The following is a 21896-nucleotide window of genomic DNA, read 5'->3' on the forward strand; positions in this document are numbered from 1 at the left end:
GTCCCTCTGTCCAGGCCTTCTGAACTAATGTAAGAATGTAATGTGCAGCCAATGTAAGACTTTTATACCACCATACTTCAGCATTTCTGGTCAAATATCATCTACTCCTGCTGCGTTTCCACATTTCAAGTCTTTGATGGCTTTTCCTACTTCAAGTATGGATATGTATTCCTGACTGTATGCCTGGTCAGTGTTTGTTATCACTGTGCTGTCATCACTGCATGTTTCATTTAGCAGTTTTTCAAAGTAATTACTCCATACCATGAGGTGATTACCTGGGTGGTTGCCAGCAGTGCAAGGACCCCTGTGAAAAAAGGGTATACGTAGAACTACAAGGGGGGGGGGGTGATTATGAAGAGCTCAGGAGGCAGCTTGCAGGTGTAGCATGGAATGAGGAGTTAGCTGGAAAAGAGATCAATGCAGCTTGGGGGATTTTCAAAAACTATTTAGTAGATGCAATGTCTAAATGTATTCCATGGGTGAGAAGGTTAAATAAGGTAGGTGTGAGGTGGATGAATAAAGAGATTAAGCATGCGATACAGAGAAAAAGGGCATTGTGGAGGCAGCAAAAAGAAGAAGTGGAAGTAACCAATTTCATGAGGTCTACAAAGACCAGGCAAGGAGGGTGACTTGGTTTGGTGAGAGTAGCTAAAGAGATGTATGAACAGCAGTTAGCTAATGAAGCCACAAAAAGAATCCTAGGGAGTTCTTTCGATATGTAGCCAGCAAAAGAAAGAATGATTATGGAAGGATGACATTGATTGGAGGAAATGGTACAAAGACAGCTGTTGCAGAATGTGTGGTGGAGATACTTAATGAGCAGTTCATAAAAATCTCTCAATCTTGTGAATGTGACCTCATGGAGAGATTGAGCACAGTTGATGATGGGGAGGAGAGACTGACTGTAAGTGAGCAAGAGGTGTTTGGGGAGTTGAGTAAACTAGATATAAATAAGGCTGTGGGACTTGATAATATATCACTGCATATTCTGAAGGAATGTGCCAGAGAGTTGACATATTTTTTTAATACGAGTCTTGCACTTGGTCAAGTTCCTAAAGAGTGGAAGGAGGGCAAGATTGTGCCACTTCATAAAGGAGGTAGTCGAACTCAAGCATCAAACTATAGGCCAATCTCTGTGTCAGGTGTTGTGGTTAAGTTGTTGGAGAAGCTTGTGAGAACTAGGATCCAGAGTTGGGTTGACAACAATGGCATAACCTTTGATGGACAGCATAGATTTGCTAAAGGGAGGTCATGTTTTAGTAATCTACTTACTTATTACAATAAAGTGACTGCATCCTTGGACAGAGGAGAAGGATACACAGTGATATACTTGGATTTCGCAAAAGCTTTTGATAGAGTACCTCATGATAAGTTGACAGTCAAACTAGAACAGATGGGGTTGGATATTAGATTAGTGCATTGGATTGGAGACTGGCTATCTGATAGGTATCGACAAGTTGTGTATGGGGGTGCGATTTCCAGGAAAAGGAAAGTCACTAGTGGAGTACCTCAGGGGTCTGTTTTAGGACCATTACTATTTAACTTGTATATTAATGATATTGGCAAAGATTTGGATGAAGATATTCAGTTGTTTGCAGATGATGCAAAGTTGGGATGAACCATAAAGAGTAGTGAAGATGTTGTGGCCTTGCAAGAAGACTTGAATAAATTGAGTGATTGGGTAAGCAAATGGGGATGTGAGTTCAATGTTGCAAAATGTAAGGTTTTAAAATTTGTAAAACAGAGATGGGATGCAGAATTTATGCTTGGTGAGAATATATTGTTGGAGGTGGAGGAAATAAGAGATCTGGGGGTGATAGTGGATAAGGATCTAAAATTTAGGGGACACATCGCCAAAATTGTGAAGACAACACAGACTTCTGGGAAAGATGTGGAGGACACTGACATGTAGAAGTAGGGAGATTCTTGTTCCATTGTATAAGGCTTTGATTAGGCCACACATGGACTGTTGTGCCCAGATTTGTTCACTGGGTTTTCAGAATGATGAAGAGATGTTGGAAAGGGTCCAAAGGTGACTGACTAAGGTAATTTCTGACCTCTGGAATGTTGAGTATGAGGAAAGATTGAGAAGATGTAATTTGCAGAGTCTGGTGGAGAGAAGGAAGAGGGGGAGATATGATAGAGACCTACAAGTTGGTAAAGGGTTGTTATAAGATCAATGGTGGAGATGTTCTACAGAGAATAGTGGGAGATCATGGGAGAACCAGAGGTCATCCCTGGAAACTGTATAAAGAGGGTGTGAGTAGGGGAGTGAGAGGCAGGTTTTTTTCGTGCAGAGTTGTGAATGATTGGAATGCCTTGCCTGAGATTGTGGTGTCTACAAGGAGTTTGAGTGTGTTTAAGACACGGTATGATGAGATGTGTGTGTATGTGATAAAAGAACCTCCCAGATGAGTCTTTGACTCCATGAGGTCTTGTTTAATAATAATAATACTTCAAGGATATCTTTTTCTCCCATTTTCATGTCACCTTTATCATCTCTAACTCCTTTTAGCACTCTTGACTCGATTCCTAAGCTTCATCAACAACCTACAGAATATTTTGCCACCTTCTTGATATTTATTTTCTATGTTCCTGCCATAGTCCTCCCATGACTTTTGTTTAGCTAGTTTTACACAGTGTTTAGCTTGCTTACATTTGTCTCTGTATTCTCTAAGAGCACAAGTTGACTTATTTGCCAGGAACTTTTGATATGCTTTCTTCTTTTCCTTCACTGCCTCTTTAACTTCCTGTGTCCACCATGGAGTTCTGATTTTTCTATCCTTGCAGACAACCTCACCACATGCCTCTCTGGCTGAATCGATCAGGGTTTCTTCAAGGGTTGCCACTGAATCTCCAAGGTTTGGTTCCTGTTCTCAAACTCTTTCATTTTTTCTTCAATAATCTTTCTGTATTTTTGTCTACAGTTCACATCTGAGAGCTGCTCAACTTTTATTCACTTTAAAACTTTCTTACATGTTTTTCTTTTCAATATGAAATTCCATTTTATCCTGCTCAAGACTAAATAGTGATCACTTCCAATTTCAAATCCTCTGTACAGTCGGGTGTCCTGCACCAGGGAGAAAACATCACTATCAACAATAACATATTCAATGAGACTTTTTCTTATTCCTTGCTTCTTCTCTCCATGTGAATTTGTGCACATTTTTATGTTGGAACACAGTGTTAGTAATAACCAGTCCATGTTCTGAGCAGAAATCCAACAGTGTTTGCCCTTATTATTAGCTTTGTTCTTTTCTCCAAATTTTCCCAAAATATTTTTGTATGTCTGACATTCATTTCCTACTCTACTATTTAGATCCCCAACAAGGACCAACTTTTCCTTTTTAATTGTGTCAGTTGCTTTCTCTAAAGCATCAAAAAATTCCTCCACTTCTGCCTTAGTAGAACCTTCTGTGGGATCATAGGCACAAATAAGTCTTATTGTCCAGTTCCCCATTCTGACATTTACCCACATCACTCTACTTGAGACTACCTGCCATTCAAGAAGATTAGCCTCGTATTTTTGTGTTGAATACTATGGCTACTCCTTCTTTTCCTTGATTGTCATTTCCTGAATATAACATTTTGTATTTATTGCTTAGAAAGATCTCACCAGTTTTTGTCTTTTTTGTTTCAGTCACCCCTATTATGTCGATCTGGTACTTATCTAATTCCTCAGCTAGCTCCATTTCTTTGCCATTCAGGCTTCTTATGTTGATAGTACTGATCTTTAACTCTGGTGATATCGAGTTGGGGGTGTGCTTTCAGATTTGTTCCAGTAGCTGACTTTTCGCTGTTCATCCTGGTTTCCTGGCGAAAACAACAGGAGCCTTGTTTAACTGGGAGACGCCCCAGCCAGCATGAAATTTTGTCATGTTGTACCATCATTTTGTATGTTGGTTTAAGCCAATAAGAATACAATTTGGTCGGCTAAATCCCAAATTGCCAGCCCATCCTCGTTTGTTCAGTATCCTGGTAGCTACCCAACAGGGTGCACCACGAGAAGGTAAGGATTGTACGTTGGGTCAGAAGCCCTGGTCGGTTCTCTGCATTCCTTTAAAGGCTATGTAGAGGTCTCCTCTCAGTTATACAACTTTGACTATCCTGATCACCTTTTTAGCTTGAGCCTTATATTCTTCATGCAACTGTTCTCCACCCCTCTCTTTATATGCCATAATCTCTTTTTCATCTGCAATTCCTGTTTGATTTTCCTAGTTATCTATTTTACTCATAATCACTTATCATCTTCACTCAAAGTATGCAGTCTGTCATCACTGTTATCAAATAATCAAATGCCTTTACATGTAAAATTACATAATAAAATAAAGAATTTAATGTAAACCACTAATATTTCATGACTCATGATGAATATGATCTCATAACATCATCAGAGTGGAAACATACAATGAGAACTTAAGCTAAATGAAGGAAAGAACTGAAAAAAGGTTACAAAGTGCATCTGTTTTCTGCTACTTTGTGACTCAAAGTAGCAGAAAACAGATTGTACAGAGTTTACACTGTTTGCTAACCAGGGAATACATGTATGTTACCCTAGTTAGTCTACAGCTATTGGTTTTAAAACAGATTTCTTCTTCTTCCTTCTCTTTAACAAGAGGTTAAGGACTAAAAAGGAATTTGCTGGAGCATCAGAAGGGAAATGGTACTGATTGCTTTGAGGGTATGGTATGAGGTCTAAAATAGGTGAGACAAGATATTTAGTGGGCTGTTACTATAGACCAGGAAATATAGATGATGGTGGTAAGCAGAAAATGTTTAGGCAGATTAATTTGCAAGTACAAAACAAGTGATCATTATGGGGCTTCAACTACAACAATATAAACTAGGTAGAGTAACAGCTTACAATAATAAGAGAACTGAATTTTTTAAATTCTTGAAGCACAAATCTCTTAGGTAGAATATGGTTGAGTGAACATGAGGATCAAGAGCTTTGGACTTGGTCAGAGTATCTGCTTGTAACTGAGATGTCATACTTGTCTTTAGATGGCGATACTTGTCTTTAGAGTGACCTGTAGTCCTGACTTGGAGGAGGAATAGGCATGCAGAAATATCAAGGTTGAAAAACCTACATACTGTAGGTTTTACAACCTTTCAATGTGTGAGTTTGAGATATATATATATGTGTGTGTGTGTGTGTGTGTGTGTGTGTGTGTGTGTGTGTGTGTGTGTGTGTGTGTGTGTGTGTGTGTGTGTGTGAAATAGAATTTAAGATTTTCTTTCACATGTAAAACCTTAAATTAAGTGATATATTAAATATAACTGCTTCCAGGTGTTATGTGAATTAAAAAAATGTATTAATTGCTTCTTGATTTGAGATAGGCTAGAATTGCTAACATCTGGTGTGCTTTACAGCTGATTTGTTTTTGCAGAATTAAACACCTGTTTCCGGGGATGGTATGAAAAGGAATTAAGTTGTATGCTAAAAGGAAATTTAATATTACCAAGTTACGTATGTTGTTTATGCACGCGCACCCAGATTTGTTATGAATTAGTTTACCCTCTTGTCTTAAAGATTTTCTAAATGTCCCAAAACAATAAGTGACAAATGAAAATCTTCAATAACACTAAAAATCTATTAGTAGATTGCACTGCTAAAAAAATGCAGAGGTCCATACATTTCTACTTGTGAGAATCAAGTCAGAAATATTAAAATAAGACTTTAAAATGCTTCTGCTCATAATGGTATAAGTACCAGCATATTATATCTTAGATCCTTTGGTTTATATTTTATTAATGATGACTGGCATGTTTCCAACAAAAGCTAAGAACATTGTGATAATACTAGAATTAAAAAGATTTATGAATTATTAAGAATTACTAATTGATTTCCCTCGCTCAGTTCTATCATAGTGAAGAAATCGGTACAAATTAGTTCAGTAAAATTTTTAGGGTGAAAAAGTTTTCACCCTAAAAATTTGAAGTCAGAAAGAAACAGTTATATACTGGATAGCAGGCATGCTGCGCTCGAAACTATTTCAACTCGATTGCTTCCTCGCAAGATCAACAATAGCACAAGTTTGTTCATTCCGGTTTACAATCAACAAAAATAAGTCATAATGCAATAATGAAGAAAGATCTATAATATAATGCTCCCATATCATCCTAATTTCTATTCTTGATGGTCACAAGATTTCCATCTCCCTTTATTTAAAAAAAGAAAAACAAATATAATATTTTCTTGTTCCCATCAGTAATTTCCTTCAGCTTACCCATAATCTCCACTCAGCATGATTATTTGTCTCATTGTAAAGAAATATTTCATTTCTTTACAATGAGCTTCCAGACAGCTTTATTTTTGACTTGATTGCTTCTTGAAATCTCATTTCACCAGCTTGTTTCTTTTCTACTTGCTGGGCTGCACACTTGCAGCTGTTTCTAGATCTCGAAATTTCTTCCGTTCTCTGTTTATATAATCTGTAACTCATGTGCCTTGAACCTGATCAGTGCTTTCACATCCTTGCTCTACCTCAGTCTGTTTTTTTCCAACATCCACAGCTGCAATTTTATATTTTTTTCTTGCTACCTTTAAGGCATATGTATGATTTAAGATCAGAATATCCGGGTTAACAAATATACAACACAAGTAGTCTTATTGGCAAATATTACCGATAAACATGCAATAAATAATATACACTGTAATCTCTCTCTCTCTCTCACACACACAATGCTATTTCTAAATTTATATATTATTATTATTATTATTATTATTATTATTCAGGCCTCCAAGGAGTCAAAAGACTCATCGCGGGAGGTCCTTCCTAAGACATAAAGTCTGTCAAGACTCATCGAGGGGAGGTCCCCCCCTGAGAAACACAAAGTCTATCATACCACTCCTTAAACTCACTGACCGTTCTCGCTCCCACCACTCCATCAGGCAATGCATTCCACGGCTCAACCACCCTCCACACAAAGAAACCACTCCTTACCCTCTTGCTCACAGTTTCCTGTCATAACTTCCAGGGATGGCCTCTTGTCATCACTCCTTCCCGCTGTTCAACCAAGCGAAAGAACTCCCCAGTGTCAACCCTGTAACCACCTCTAAACAGTTTAAAAGTCTCAATCATATCACCTCTCCTTCTTCTATCCACCAAACTCTGCAGTCCACATTCTCTCAGCCGATCCTCATAACTATTCTTGTACAGTCCTGAAACCATCTTTGTCATCCGTCTTTGTATCCTTTCCACAGTTAATTTATCCCCTGCAAATCCTGGGGACCAAATCTGAGAACAATAGTCCAAGTGTGGTCTGATCAGAGACTTATACAACGGAATGATAACCCTCTTATCTCTGCAGGTCAGTGTCCTTCTCATAATTGCAGCAATCCTCTGTGTTACCTTCACCACCTTTGCAATATGTCCCCTAAACTTCAGGTTTCTATCAATCATCAACCCCAGATCTCTTGTCTCCTCTACTTCCTCCAATATAACTCCTCCCATAGAGTATGCAGCATCCCATCGATGTTTCCCAAACCTCAAGACCTTACATTTTGCTGCAATAAACTGTCATCCCCCTTCATTTGCCCATCTATATAGCTTATTCAAATACTCTTGCAGGGCTACCACATCTGCACTATTACTAATAATCCTTCCCAGCTTCGCATCATCTGCAAACAACTGAATATCCCACTGCAATCCACTGGCTATGTCATTGATATAAAGGTTAAAATATATAGGTCCTAGTACTGAGCCCTGTGGACCCCCACTTGTAACCCTCTGCCTCCTTGAAACTGCTCCACCATACACAACTCTCTGATACCTATCAGACAGCCAATCCTGAATCCAGTTGACCAATCTGACATCCAGACCCATGTGCTGCAACTTAAATATCAGCTTATCATGTGGCACCCTGTCAAATGCCTTCGCCAAGTCTAAGAAAATTGCAGTATATGCCTTTCCCTCATCTAATGTTCTTGAAACTTTATTATAAAAGGCTAGCATATTGCTAAAACAAGAGCGTCCTTTCACAAATCCATGTTGATTCTCACAGATAACATTACCCTCATCTGCCCAATGCTGTATACGGTCCCTCACTACTTTCTCCAAGATCTTAACAACTACTGATGACACACAGACTGGCCTATAATTAGACACTTCTAGTCTGTTACCACCCTTATGCAATGGCACTATCTTACCTTCCTTCCATTCCCTGGGCACCTTTGCCAAAGCTAGACTTTCATTGAAAAGCCATGTTAAAGGCACTGTCAATTCCCTAGTACATTCTCTCAAAACTCGTGGTGAAATACCATCCAGTCCCACAGCTTTACTGACATCCAGAGTACTCAGTATCTGAAACACACTCTCCTCCTGTACCTCCAGACCTCGAACCAGTCCTATCCCTCTAGCATTAAAACTGACTCCTCTAGGATGAAATTCTCCAATAAAGTGTTCATTGAACAATTCCACTATGTCCTCTGCATCAGTCACTCTATTCCCATTTTTATCCCACAATATCATTCTTCCACAGTCATTTCTCCTCCTACTGGCCACATAGCTAAAAAATTCCCTAGGATTTTCTTTGGATCTTAGGGCCAATCTCCTCTCATATTCCAGTTTTGCTTTCCTTACCACACTAGTCACTCTTCTGGCCTGTGTCTTATATTCCTGATGCATCTCTTCACCTGTCTCCTTATACCTCTTCCATAGTCTCTTTTTCCCATGCAATTCCTGTTTAATGTTGTTTGTCATCCACTTTACTCCAAATTGCGTCCTCTTCTTCACTCGTGGTATACAACTTACCATTGCTGATAACAAATATTCTTTCACAATTTCCCACGCACTAGTGATATCCCGGCCTTCCAATTCCTGCCTCCATGAAACTTCCCGAAGTTGACGTCTAAGACTATTATAATCACCTGCCTTATAATTCCACATAAGTTCCCGTCTCTTTGATACTCCTGCATGTCTATTCATTTTCCAAGTCAACACCATATGGTCACTCTCTCCAACTGGTGGGAGAGACATCAACTCAGTTATTATCAACTCTTCTGATGCTATAACCAAATCCAAAACTTTTGAACCTCTTGTTCCCTCTGTTACATGTTGCCTAAGACATTTGTCCCTCAAGAATTCTAGAAATTCCATTCCCCTATTGCTACATGCATCTTCCTCTCTCCAATTTATACTACTGAAGTTAAAATCTTCCATAACAATCATTCTTCTTGCACTTGCCAAACTTAGCTGTCTAAACATCTCCTGGTCCCCATCCTCTGTGCTCCTGGGTCTGTAGCAACACCCCACTAAATATCCTGTCTTGCCTACCTCTACCTCACACCATACGCTCTCAAAATCATTTGTCTCACTTCCTTCCAAATTCTCCACTCTTAGAGGACATAGGTCATCACTTATCATAAGCAGTACCCCACCACCACACTTTCCCCTCCTATCCTGACGAAAAATGCTATACCCAGCGACTTCTATTCCTGTTGTTATATCCCCTTCTGTCAACCACGTCTCAGTGATCGCAATAATTTTTGGCCAGGCTGATGCTATCTGCGCCACCAATTCCTCTCCCTTATTCCGGATACTCCTGGCATTAGTATAAAGCATATAAATGCCATTGTTTCTATACCCAGCATTATCCCTTCTAGACTCCACTGGGCTCAGTGTTACCTGACATTGTATCCCTTCTCCCAAGTATCCATTTCCACAAGATGTCACCCCTGCTATCATCCTCCCTGAGACACACTGACTCGTTCAGAACAGCAATCTCTCTAGATGCCTACGTCCTTCCTCATTCAAATGTAAACGGTCTCTCGCATACAATTCCTCTCTTTCCTCAAGCGCACTCCAAGCATCCACATATACCAGTCCTCTCTTGTCACACATTCTCGCTATTATGCCATTCAATATCACCGCTCTTCTGCTCAGCTCATCATTATCATACCTAGGCAACACTCACACTATTTTTCCTCTCTCTGTCTTCTTCCGTACAGTCTCAAGCAAAAATCTCATACCTCTTGCTGCCCGACTTACATTACCACTCAAGTCATTCGTTCCTACCATCACAATCATCTCATACCTAAGCTTAACATTAATAGTCTTGAAATACTCATTGGTCATATTCATTGTACTTGTACAGGGTGTTCGGGATAAATTTGACAGTTTCGTAAGGAAAAAGAAAATCTTCTTTGTATCTATTCAATTTAATGAATTGACAAAAAACATTACAGGCAGAGTTAATTACAATACTATCAACAAGATTTACTCAAAATAACCACCATTAGCATCGATCACAGCTTCAATCCTGCTTCGGAACCTCGAACAAGCTGATGCTACAGTCTCCCTGGGAAGGGCCGCAAAAACTGTTTTAATTTTATCCATTAACTGGGCTTTTGTATTACTGGAAGTGCGATTGGTGTCTTTTTCAACTGCGCCCCATACAAAATAATCCATGGGGTTAAGGTCTGGGGAGTTTGGAGGCCAAACATTTGGACTGGTGAAGTCGTAGAAATTTTCAGACAACCATTTTTGACTTTTCCCAGAGGTGTGGCAAGGGGCCGAATCCTGCTGCCATACATACGGCCTACCATTGGCTACCCTTGTTATCCAGGGCTTGACTACAGTGTTTAGCAACTCCACATAGCCATCTGAAGTCAACCTGAGGCCCTCTTGGAAAAAATGCGGAGGCATCACATTGCCTTCAGAGGATACACATCCGAAAACCATCACAGTTTGGGGAAATTTAGTCTGCATTACACGAGGAATGTCCTTTGTACTGTATGCAAGCCATCTGTTATTCTGCGTGTTGTGTTTTTGATCCTGGCAAAAGTTTTTCTCATCGGAAAAGAACCAGATTGTTTGTGGTTCCGCAGGATGTTTCACTTTGCTTAGAAGTTTCTTCGCGTTTATCAAACGTTTTTCACGGGCCTTTTCTGTAAGCAGCTGACCTTTGCGGCGCTTGTATGAGTAGTAGCGGAGGTCTTCATTGAGTGCAAGCTTCATAGTAGAGGCTGCAACATTCATTTCACGTGACAAAGCCCGAATTCCAATGCCAGGGATCTTCAACACCTGTTCCTGCAGATTTGCGAGGAATTCTGCTGTACGAACGCAATCAGATCGTCTGCTAGGGATCTTTCTTCTTGCTACATCCTCGTAGTCACCATTGCAAGTCTCTAGTTCATGCCTGATTGTTTTTACTGTATTCAGGGAGCATTGGGCAGCAGTCGAAATATCCTTATTTTGATGGCCGGCACGAATCATCATGATACAAGTTATTCTCTTCCATGATTCAGGTGGGTTCCAGCTATCCATCCTTTCTGACATCTTGTATATGAATGAAGAAGGGTCCAACCTTTTAAATGAAGAGAAGCGTGTGTTAATACATGTAACTTACGGAAAAATATAATTAATTATAAATATGTCAAATTTATCCCGAACACCCTGTATATATTGAGTTGGTATTATTAAGGATATTAATGAAAAATCTATAGAAAACCATTTCTTTCTTTCTTGTGTATTATTGTTAGCATATGGGAGTAACCAATGGTGCCAGTACTGTGAACAAGTATGAAAAGCAGTCAGCATGATAGTTCTTATTATATATATAGAAGCAAAAATTAATATATATACACAAAGCATATATGAAAAAGTGAATTCGGAATCACTCAAACAGGAAATAAAATACTACATTTTATTTCAGTGTAAAATTTTTTACGATTTCAGTGTAAAAAATTTCACTTTAAAACTCCAAAATTGTTATTCATATTTGTAAATGATTAGTCACAACTAATTTTCATTTGTGTGAATGTGTTTACAGGAGAAACAGTTGCCCAGAATGAGCAAGTATCTTTCAGAGATCTTATTAATGATCTCTTAAATCTCTGTGACTTAAATTCATCACTCAGCCAACCTACTACAGCTCATCAGGCACTAATGAGGTTGGCAAGCATTGAAGATAAAGAAAACTTTGAAGAAGAATATGCTCATTTATGTCAAGTATTTAATATGAGAGATTCAGAAATTATTCAAAAGAATCAGACCATTGAAAAGTTAAAAGGACAGATTCTTGAAAATGCTGAGGTAAGTATTGTTTACAAAACCTTTTAATAAACTTTTATTTCATACTTCACGTTTTTATGCCTTGATGATATCCTGACAAAAATAGAAATGTGTATGATGTTTTTTGTGAGGATAGAAAGGATGAGGTGTGGGAGAGTGCTCATGTAGCAGGGTAATTATGTTTGCACAGAGTAAATAAATTAAAAATGACAAGACATTATATTCTTGGTTTAATTCATTATCCAAAAAAAACAAACAAAGTTTGTGCATGAAATAACTTCATGACTTCACATCACTCGCCTTAGTATCTCATAATGCAAAGCACATATCCTTACAGACATGTATAATGCTATGCATTATGGGAAGTGTCACTACCCAGAACAGTTTCGTGAGTTTCGAACAGAATCTTTATTGAGGTTCATCAGTGGGAGCCAGACCCAAAAGTGATACCAAGGGTGAAGTAATGGTGTCGTCATATTTCCATATACAAGTAGCCAAAAAGGTGTCACACCTTATTATTTAAATACTCTGGATTACAGATGTTGACAGTTTTTGCATTTGGTTATATTATAAATTAAAGATGCCAAGAAATTATATTCTTTGTTTAATCCATTATCCGAGTGTAAGCAAACAAAATTTGCACATGAAGTAACTTCATGACAGAACAACTTGTATACTAATGGCAAACTTTGTTTGTTTACACTTGGATAATGGATTAAACCAAGAATATAATTTCTTGGCATCTTTAATTTATAATATAACCAAGTGCAAAAACTTGCACAAAGTAGAGATGTAAGAGAGAAATAATAATAGTGGTTTTGAGCAGTATGATGTGAGTAGAGATTGACAGGAAGAGAGTTTCATGTTGCTGTAGGCCAGGGAATGTGGAGGGTGACATTGAAGAAATGTATACACAACTTGGGTTACTGAACCAGGAAAGAGTGATTATTATGGGTGATTTTAATTATGGCAGTATAGATTGGAATGAAGAGATAGTGCTTGGGAATAAGGAAAATGAATTTTTCAATTTCTTGAGAGACAACTATATCGGGCAGTATCGGGCAACTATATCATGTAGATCTAAGACTCAATCTAAGATTGAATCATAGATTTACTTATTTCATTGGAAGATGTGATTATGAATGGGGTGTTATATTTCTTCCCCATTTGGTGAGAGTGACCACGAGGTGATGAGCTGGCTAGTCATATGAAGAAAGATGTGTAAGAAAAGGATATAAGATAAGCTACAAAGCCAGTGTTATGAGAAGCTTCAGAGACAGCTTGGAGTTATAGCATGGAAGGAGGAGTTAAGCAGCAAAACTGCTGCTTGGAAACTGACTATATAACAACATCAATGTATGAATGTGTTTCAAGGGTCAAATGGCAGAACACAGTAGGATGGCAAATGAATAAATTAAGGGATTAAGCATGAAATCTATAAGAAGAAGAAGGTACTGTTGAGTCAGCACAAGATGAATATGATGATAATCTGTTGCATGAAGAGTATAAAAAGCAGGCCAGGAGTAACTCAGTTGGTCTTCTTCTTGGGTGCATCAATCTGAAGGTTGGTTGGTTCCAGCAGTACGTCATGATATGGTGTCCTGTCCTGGGCTCTCCTTTTTATTTCTTCATAGCTTTTAGCTCTATACTCTTTTTCAGGTTATCCTGGATATAACAGAATAAGCTACATTTCCAGTTTTTATACTATATATATTGGCTTACACTGCATAAAATAGTTCCTTAAATTTTTTACATTTTTTTACAATTATTTTACTACTTCCTTAATTGCTGATGCTAGAATTATATGTTTCATACCATTAAATTGTTACAGGGAACTTATTTTTGGAAAATGCAATTATCTATCACATGGTCTCCGACGACTGCCACCATAGTAACATCGAACTAATATCCCACTACCTTCGGAAGTGGTACAGCCTGTAGTATATTTCTTTATTTCCAAGGTAACCTGAAAAAGAGCATAGTTATTATTGTTTTGTTGTTTATATAGGAGATTCTTGGTCTGCCTCTCAGTAAGGACTCAGTTGGTAAGGACTTCTAAAGTGAAATATGAGCAGAAATTAGCAAATCAGCAAATTAGCAAATCCAGATTTGTTATTATTATTATTATTATTATTATTGTTCTGGGAAACTCCAAGGAGTCGACAGACTCTTCGAGGGAGGCCCTAACATCATGTCTGGAACAACTATTCAACATTCACACAGTATCTATCATATCTTGTCTTGAACTCATTCACGGTCGTAGCACCCACAACAGACTCTGGAAGCTTATTCCACTCGTTCACCACTCTCCAAGTAAAAAACCTAGCTCTAACACCCTTGTCAACCACGCTCTTGCCCAGCTTCCATGCATGGCCCCTAGTCCTCCCACCACCAGTCATATTTTCAAAAATATCTTCTGGATCAATCTTATAAAAACCCTTCAGTAATTTGAATGTCTCAATCATATCACCCCTCCTTCGCCTATCGTCCAATTTCTGCAAACCACAAATCCGCAACCTATTCTCATAAGGTTCATTCCACAGACCTGCTATCATCTTGGTCACTCATCTCTGAACCCTCTCCACTTCCTCCCCATCACGAAGAAACCCTGGTGCCCATAACTGGGCACAGAAGTCCAGATGGGGTCTTATCAAGGCTCGATACAGAGGAACAACAACTTGCTTCTCTCTGCATGTTAAAGTATTTTTCATAAGCCAAGTGATTTGGTGAGCTGTTTTAGTTACTTTTGCAATGTGCCCCCTAAACTTCAACTCCCTATCCACCAGCACTCCCAAATCCCTGGCCTCATCAATCTCCTGGAGTACGGTTCCACCTATGCGATATACTGCTGCTATTCTTTTCACCCCAAAATGCATAACCTTACACTTTGCCACATTAAACTGACATCCATTTTTCCTAGCCCAGTCCTCCAAACTATCCAAATCATCCTGTAAAATTTTGACATCCTGTGCACTCACAATTGCTCTACCCAACTTTGCATCATCAGCAAACAAGTGAACACTTCCTCTCAGATCCTTTCCAATATCATTGATGAACAAATTGAAAAGCAGTGGTCCAAGAACAGAGCCCTGCGGCACTCCACTAGTCACAAGACGTCTTTTTGACTCCACTCCTGAATAAACCACTCTCTGGTATCTCTCCTTCAACCACCCTCCTATCCATCTTACCAACCCTATATCTATTCCCATCTGCTCCAGTTTACTGATTAGGGTTCCATGTGGTATCCTATCAAAGGCCTTAGCAAGGTCCAGTAGTATCACTGTAAACCCATTATCCCTATCCAGTTCAGCCGTCACTGTGTTATAAAACGTGAGCAAGTTACTGAGGCATGATCTACCCTTCACAAAACCATGTTGTCCCCCATACAATATCCCATTTTCATCTATCCAATCCTGTATTCTTTTCTTGACTAATTTCTCTAAGACCTTGACAATGATTCCTGATATACCAATCGGTCGGTAATTTACAACAGCAGTCTTGGAACCACCTTTATGCAGTGGAACTATTTTCCCCTCTTTCCACCCGCTCGGGACTAACCCAGACCCGAGAATCAAATTAAACAAAATGGTCAAGGGTACTGACAATTCTTTAGCTGCTTCTCGTACTACACGAGCTGGTATACCATCCAATCCCACAGATGTATTGACATTGAGGTTATGTCAATAGACTACTCACCTCCACTTCATTCACCACAATTCCTGTATAATCTACTGGTTTATTCGTTTCTGCAATGTCACCACCTGGATGATATATTCTTGCAAAGTTCTCACTCAGTAACTCAGCTATCTCAACTGATTCAGTTACCTCCCTACCATCGGCATTCTTTAAAATCATTCTGCCATGTACATTTTTCCTTTTACTTGCTACATATCTAAAAAACTGTTTAGGATTCTCTTTAGCCTGCATGGCCAACGTTCTTTCGTAATCCTTTTTTGCTTTTCTTACCACACTCGTCACCCTTCTGGCCTGTGCTTTATACCGTTCATATGCCTGCCAGTCACCTTTCTCCTTAAATTCCCTCCATAGTTGTTTCTTTTTTTGCAGCTCAAGCTTAATGGTGTTATTCATCCATTTAACCCCTACTTGATTTATTATTCGGACTCTAGGTATACAGTCAGCCATTGCTTCATGCAAACACTTCTTAACTACCTCCCATGCACTATCAACTTCTAGTCCTTGCAGTTGTACATGCCATGGCACTGAGCCAATCAAACTCCTAAGCTTGTCATACTTTCCAGCCCGATAATTCCACATGTACCCTGTCTTAATTGAAAATTCTACACCTTTAGCCACCTCCCAAGTCAAGACCCTATGATCACTCTCACCGATTGGTGGCAATGTTGTCATATTTGTTACAGCCAAATCCTCAGATGTAATTACTAGGTCAAGCACTCTCTGACCCCTAGTATTTTCCATTACATGCTGTCGCAGATAGTTATCCCTTAATAACCGCATAAAATCCAATTCCTTCCTCCCATGTGTCCTCTCCTCACTCCAATCAATGCGACCATAGTTGAAATCTCCCATAATAATCACCCTCCTTCCACTCATTTCTTCTATTTGCTGTGTATATTGTCACCACCATCTTTTCCATCACCTGGTCTATAGCAGCACCCAATTGTATATTTAGTTCTGCTTGCCACAATCTCACACCAAATGGCCTCAAATGTGCTCTTTTCTCTATCCTGCAATTCAACTTCTATTCTCCTTGGCTGGAGCTCATCAGCTATCATCAACAATACTCCTCCCCCCATTTTATTCTCTCTGTCATTCCTGAACACACTATACCCATCACATTCAATCCCACTAGCTATATCATCTACAGTCAGCCATGTTTCACTAATACCAATAACCTGTGGTCTGGAAGTGCCAACCATGGCCAAAACCTCTTCCTTCTTGTTCCTAATACTCCTAGTATTAGTGTACATGAATTTAAGACCCCCATTAGCTCCAACCCTACCTTGATGCCTTATATTAACTATCCCACTCTGGTTTGTTGTCCTTATTTGCTCTAGCATGTTATATTCATTCTTACATTCAACTGCCTCCCTAAGGACTGTATATCTACTCCCCCCCCTTAACGAATCTAGTTTCCCTGAATTTGCACATCCACTACATTCAGCAACACTTTCTCAAGTCTTCTTACACCATAACAATTCAAATGCAAGCCATCCATCTTATATAGATCCTTTTGCCCATCAAACTCACTCCACACGTCCACAAATTCCACACCACTCGTCACACATAACCCACGCATAAAGTCATTTGCAATTATGGCCCTCCTTTTAAACATTTCACTGTCATACCGTGGCAAAAGACTAATCATTCTAACTCTCTCACTCTTTTCTTTTGCTACCTCAAACAATTCATTCAGGTCTTCTATCATTTCCATTTTATCTCCTTTCAAATCATTCGTACCTGCCACAACAATCATTTCTTTCACCCTTTCCTTTTGCTCTCTAATAGACTCAGTTACATCCTTTATGGTCGCACCAGGTTGGTACGATTTTGTCAATTCCTCTACTATCACACCTCGTACTAACGAGTCTCCATACAGCACTCTATCATTCATTTTGTTCATGTTCATGTTCATACGCCTATTTTTCCTGTCATACCTTTTATTATTGGTTGGTTCATTCAGTCGACTTTTGTTCATGCACTCTAGCTGCTGTTTTGCCCTTTCTATCACACCATTCAACAACGCGATCTCATTCAATGCATCTATCTCATCTTTTTTATTCTCTGAGAAACCATTAATACTATCATTCACACTTTCTACATTCACACTCTCATAATTCTCGTGTACAACCTTGCCGTTTCTTGTCATATCGCTATTTTCTTCATTCTGAAGTTTGACAAAAATATCACACTCACGATCCGAAATACACTTCAATTCCTCATTCTCCCTACATTTTCTACACACATTCAATCCTTTATTATCATCTATCCACACTCCGACCGCACTCCATAAAGTGTACATTTCACAGCTAGTACACTGACTAATTTCTTTTATACTACTGTTCTTTGATAACGATGATGGCGAACCATCATTACTGGCCGCCATTTTCCTTCGTACAGGTGCCACAATTATTGCAACGTGTTTTATCAAATAATAAGTTATACACACCAAAAACACACAAACAGATGCACTAAAATACGCAAGGCAAACAAAACTACGCAATATTAACTAATTTTATCAACGATAACTGAAAATAATACTTATCTTATAAGGAGCTTGCACGAACACTACACACTACGATATAACCTCGAACTCAACTCCTTGCCAAGAAAAATCTGAGAAAGTTTTTCTGATGTGTGGCAAGTAGAAGGAAGGCAAGGAATTAAGTAAGCTCGATGTCACTAAGAGAATAGGACTTCATGACATATCACTGTCTTAAGGAAATGTTCCAGGAAGTTGGCAGTAGCCTTGGCATACCCATTTAATAAGAGTCTCGCAACAGCACAGCTCCCAAGGGAATAGAAAGAATTGTTCTGCTTCACAAAGGTAGTGATAAGGCTGTGGTCACAATTAATAGGCCAGTCTGGTCTGTATATCCAGAGCTACTGTTAAAATATTGGCAAGGTTAGTGAGAACTAGGATACAGAAATAGGTTGATAACAGCAGTATTCTCTGTGATTTCAGTATGGGTCTGTTATCTATCACATGATAATAAATCAACAGAAATAGGTTGATAACAGCAGTATTCTCTGTGATTTCAGCATAGGTTTATTGAAGGGAAGTCATGTTTTCCAAATTTTCTTATGTATGGTATGGCATGGCACAATAAAAAAGTATTGAATTTCACCCCTCCCCCTTCAGTACACGTGCTATGAGATATACTGTTCAACTGCATGCACATTAATAGAAGAGCACATGTAGAGCACGTGCCATTACATTTAGCTGTAGCAATGGTGTTGACATTGGAAGAAAAGACATTGTTGAGCATTATTTTTGCCCATATGGAGTTAGCAGATCAAATGGTCCAAGCAGTAGTGTTGCATGCCCATTTTGGTTGGGTGTGTGTTGTTGTGTGCACAATATGCAACCTGTGCTAAAAAAATTCACATTGATTTGACTGTATAATTGCATTTTTATCGATGTATGAAAAGAGTGCATAGTGCATTGTGCTCATCTTAATTGGTCCAATGCAATTAAGTGTAACCAAATCTATGTAGACTGAGGGACAATGTCTTTGTTTTAAGATATATTAGAAGGAGAATGGTATATTTGAATTACTGAAAGGTGTAAATATAATAGTAAATTTGGAAGAGGAGGATGAGGCTTACTAAATTCAACTGTAATCATACATCCACAAAAGCTCTTGCAGAAAACAGGACATTCAGTAGACACTGTTTACCATTTTAAATATGGGCAAAAAAAAAAGTTATAAATTTTTAAAAACTTGTCTATATCGGTGTCTTAAACATGTCAGTTCACACTTCATACATGCAAAACAAATGAAACTTAGAAAACCAAAACAGCAAACTCATGACAAATGACAGCATTCAATTGGATTGGTTGACACAATAACCAATCACAGCCACTGATTTCTGGGTGCTATTCTCTCAGTGCACACCCTGCCTTGCCTTCTGGGTGGTTTTAAAAAAACCACTGAAATGCTAAGAATTTGACCTGCTGTGCCATCTGTACGTCTAAGGTGTCCGTATTTGTGGCCACACACTCAGGCTATTAATGAGAATGTGATGCAATGTTTACACATTGAAACATGTCCTCTTCATGGAACATTAGTATATTGTGCTTAATTTTAGGAATCATGTGAAGCCAGGAAACAATTAGATTATATTGTGATATTGCTATTCCACGGGTCTGCACCACACACCTAGCACACCATGAATATACACCCCTGGTTCCAAGCTTGTGACATGTTTGTGAGCAGTTTGTTTGTTTGTCATTTCCGTAAGCGTGCCCTGATCAACAGTGTCATTAATTCCTTAATCAAGAGGTTCTAACATATCAGGAGTGTTTTGCCGCAATGCAAAGAGCATTAAGGGAGACCACGAACTGTTACCACAAATGAAAATCACAGGCGTGTGCTGGAGCAAGTGTTACAGTCTCCAAAACACAGTCAATTGCAAACAGTGGTAAAACTTGGGATACTGAGGTGGTCTCTACAGAGAACAGGGTTGCAGGAACAGGATTCCTCTGTTCCTACAAGCCAGCTTACTTTGGACAGATGTAGATCAGCAACCATCTGTGTAGAAGAACACAAATCATACATCTGCAATCATGACTATGGTCAATCTGGCCTTGCATACCATGTTATGGATACAACCCACAGGATCTCCTGGAGAAAAACCACCATGCTCCACCATAGTAAATTCAAAAAAGAAAGACCGTTTTTAGAATCTGCAGAGGTACTCAGAAATCAACCAAATTTAGCCCTTGAACTGCTGATTTTATATTCTACTGACATTGTCCCATGTGCTGAATTAATTTTGCAAAAAATTTATAAATAAAATCAATTAAAATACTTACTGAAGTAAGAAGTCCGGACAGCATCATACATTCTTGATATACACTTGTTCACTCACAGAAATGGCAATAATAGTGTTTTATAAAATTTGCATAATCAAGGGGTGTCCACTTGATTATGCAAATTACACACATTAATTTATGTAGAAATTAATGAAAATATATAAAGAGCATTATTATTTACAACACAGTTATTACTAAGCCTACCAAGTTCCAGGGTATGAAAATCCTAAAAAATTAGCGTGGAATGATATTTTTCGAAACAGGGCTGTACACAGAGTCCAGCGTCACATTTGGTGCACATATACTGACTCTCACGACGCTTCTTCTGCTCAAGAGTGGTATTGGAACAGACATAAAAACTTGAGCTGTATTCTTTTTCTTCTCAGTAGAAGGTACAAGAGAAGGGAAATGCCTTTCTTTGAGATGTAGTGGTTGATCTCCAGGTGATGGCTGTCCTTTCAACCTCCCTGTTGTTCTGGGGATATGGTAATTTTGAATTATTTCTCTGATAAGCATGAGTTGGTAGACTGTTAAGTTTGTGTTTTTTCCAAATTTTACATTATAGAGACAGTGGGAATTTAGAGTATGGTCATATCCAGAAGGTGGAAAAATAGTTTTTTGTAATAGCTAGAAAAATGTTAAGTTCTTGAGGGGTGGTGTTATTCCACTGCTTTAGTCATGAAGATGGTCTATTATTTGTGGTGAAGGTATGAAACTTGTTTGTTTCATCAGCTATTGTTGTTATAAGTTCTATGGTAAAAAATTGTTCAAAAATATCTCAAGCTGAAGAATCATCAGTGATATTACCTGTGATTATTCCTGAATTACTGCTATCAAATTCGTGTACACTTGGAGTGAAGGCATCATCATCATCACACCACTTGAACAATACGTCTTCGGTACGTATTCGATTAAGCACGTTCGTATCAAGACTTTTTGTCACTATCTTGCTCGCTTGTAACACTTGCATCACCAGGATCTTCTTCATCTGAAGTACACAATTTACTTAATATGGACAATTCTTCTCCTGACTCATTTGTTTTTAACAATTCATCAATTTGATCATCAGTAAGATAACGCGGATATTTACTGGTAGACACCATATTGTGACATCCCTGAAATCCCTACAGTCACTTGGTTTATGCATCATGCTGCATGTGATTAGTTGCACCAGTTCAAATTTTTCTCTTTAGATGTCATATAAGGACAGAAACCCAAGTCAAATAAACTTCAATTGGTTGCCAATAGATGGAGGAACCTATCCGCGAAGTTTGAATATCTTACGATGATTCTTTCCATACTAAAAAATTGTCTGAATACGGGAGGCGTGCCAACAGTACATATATGAGCTCAGCAAAGCA

The 21896-nt window shown here is 38.7% G+C and overlaps 1 protein-coding gene across 4 annotated transcripts in view; it reads left to right on the forward strand.

Moving 5' to 3' along the window:
• Nucleotides 1–21896, forward strand: part of LOC150099977 (kinesin heavy chain-like) — a 306528-nt gene that overhangs the window by 218669 nt on the left and 65963 nt on the right. For all 4 annotated transcript variants that reach the window (XM_090402371.1, XM_090402373.1, XM_090402372.1 and 1 more), the window contains one exon: nt 11776–12038. In XM_090402371.1, the coding sequence (XP_090258497.1) occupies nt 11776–12038 (263 nt within the window). The remainder of the gene's footprint in view (nt 1–11775; nt 12039–21896) is intronic.

The sequence above is a fragment of the Typopeltis vanoorti genome, chromosome 13 (assembly GCF_054136105.1).
Source record: "Typopeltis vanoorti isolate ZY-2024b chromosome 13, IOZ_Tvanoo_1.0, whole genome shotgun sequence".
NCBI classification, from domain to species: domain Eukaryota; kingdom Metazoa; phylum Arthropoda; class Arachnida; order Uropygi; family Thelyphonidae; genus Typopeltis; species Typopeltis vanoorti.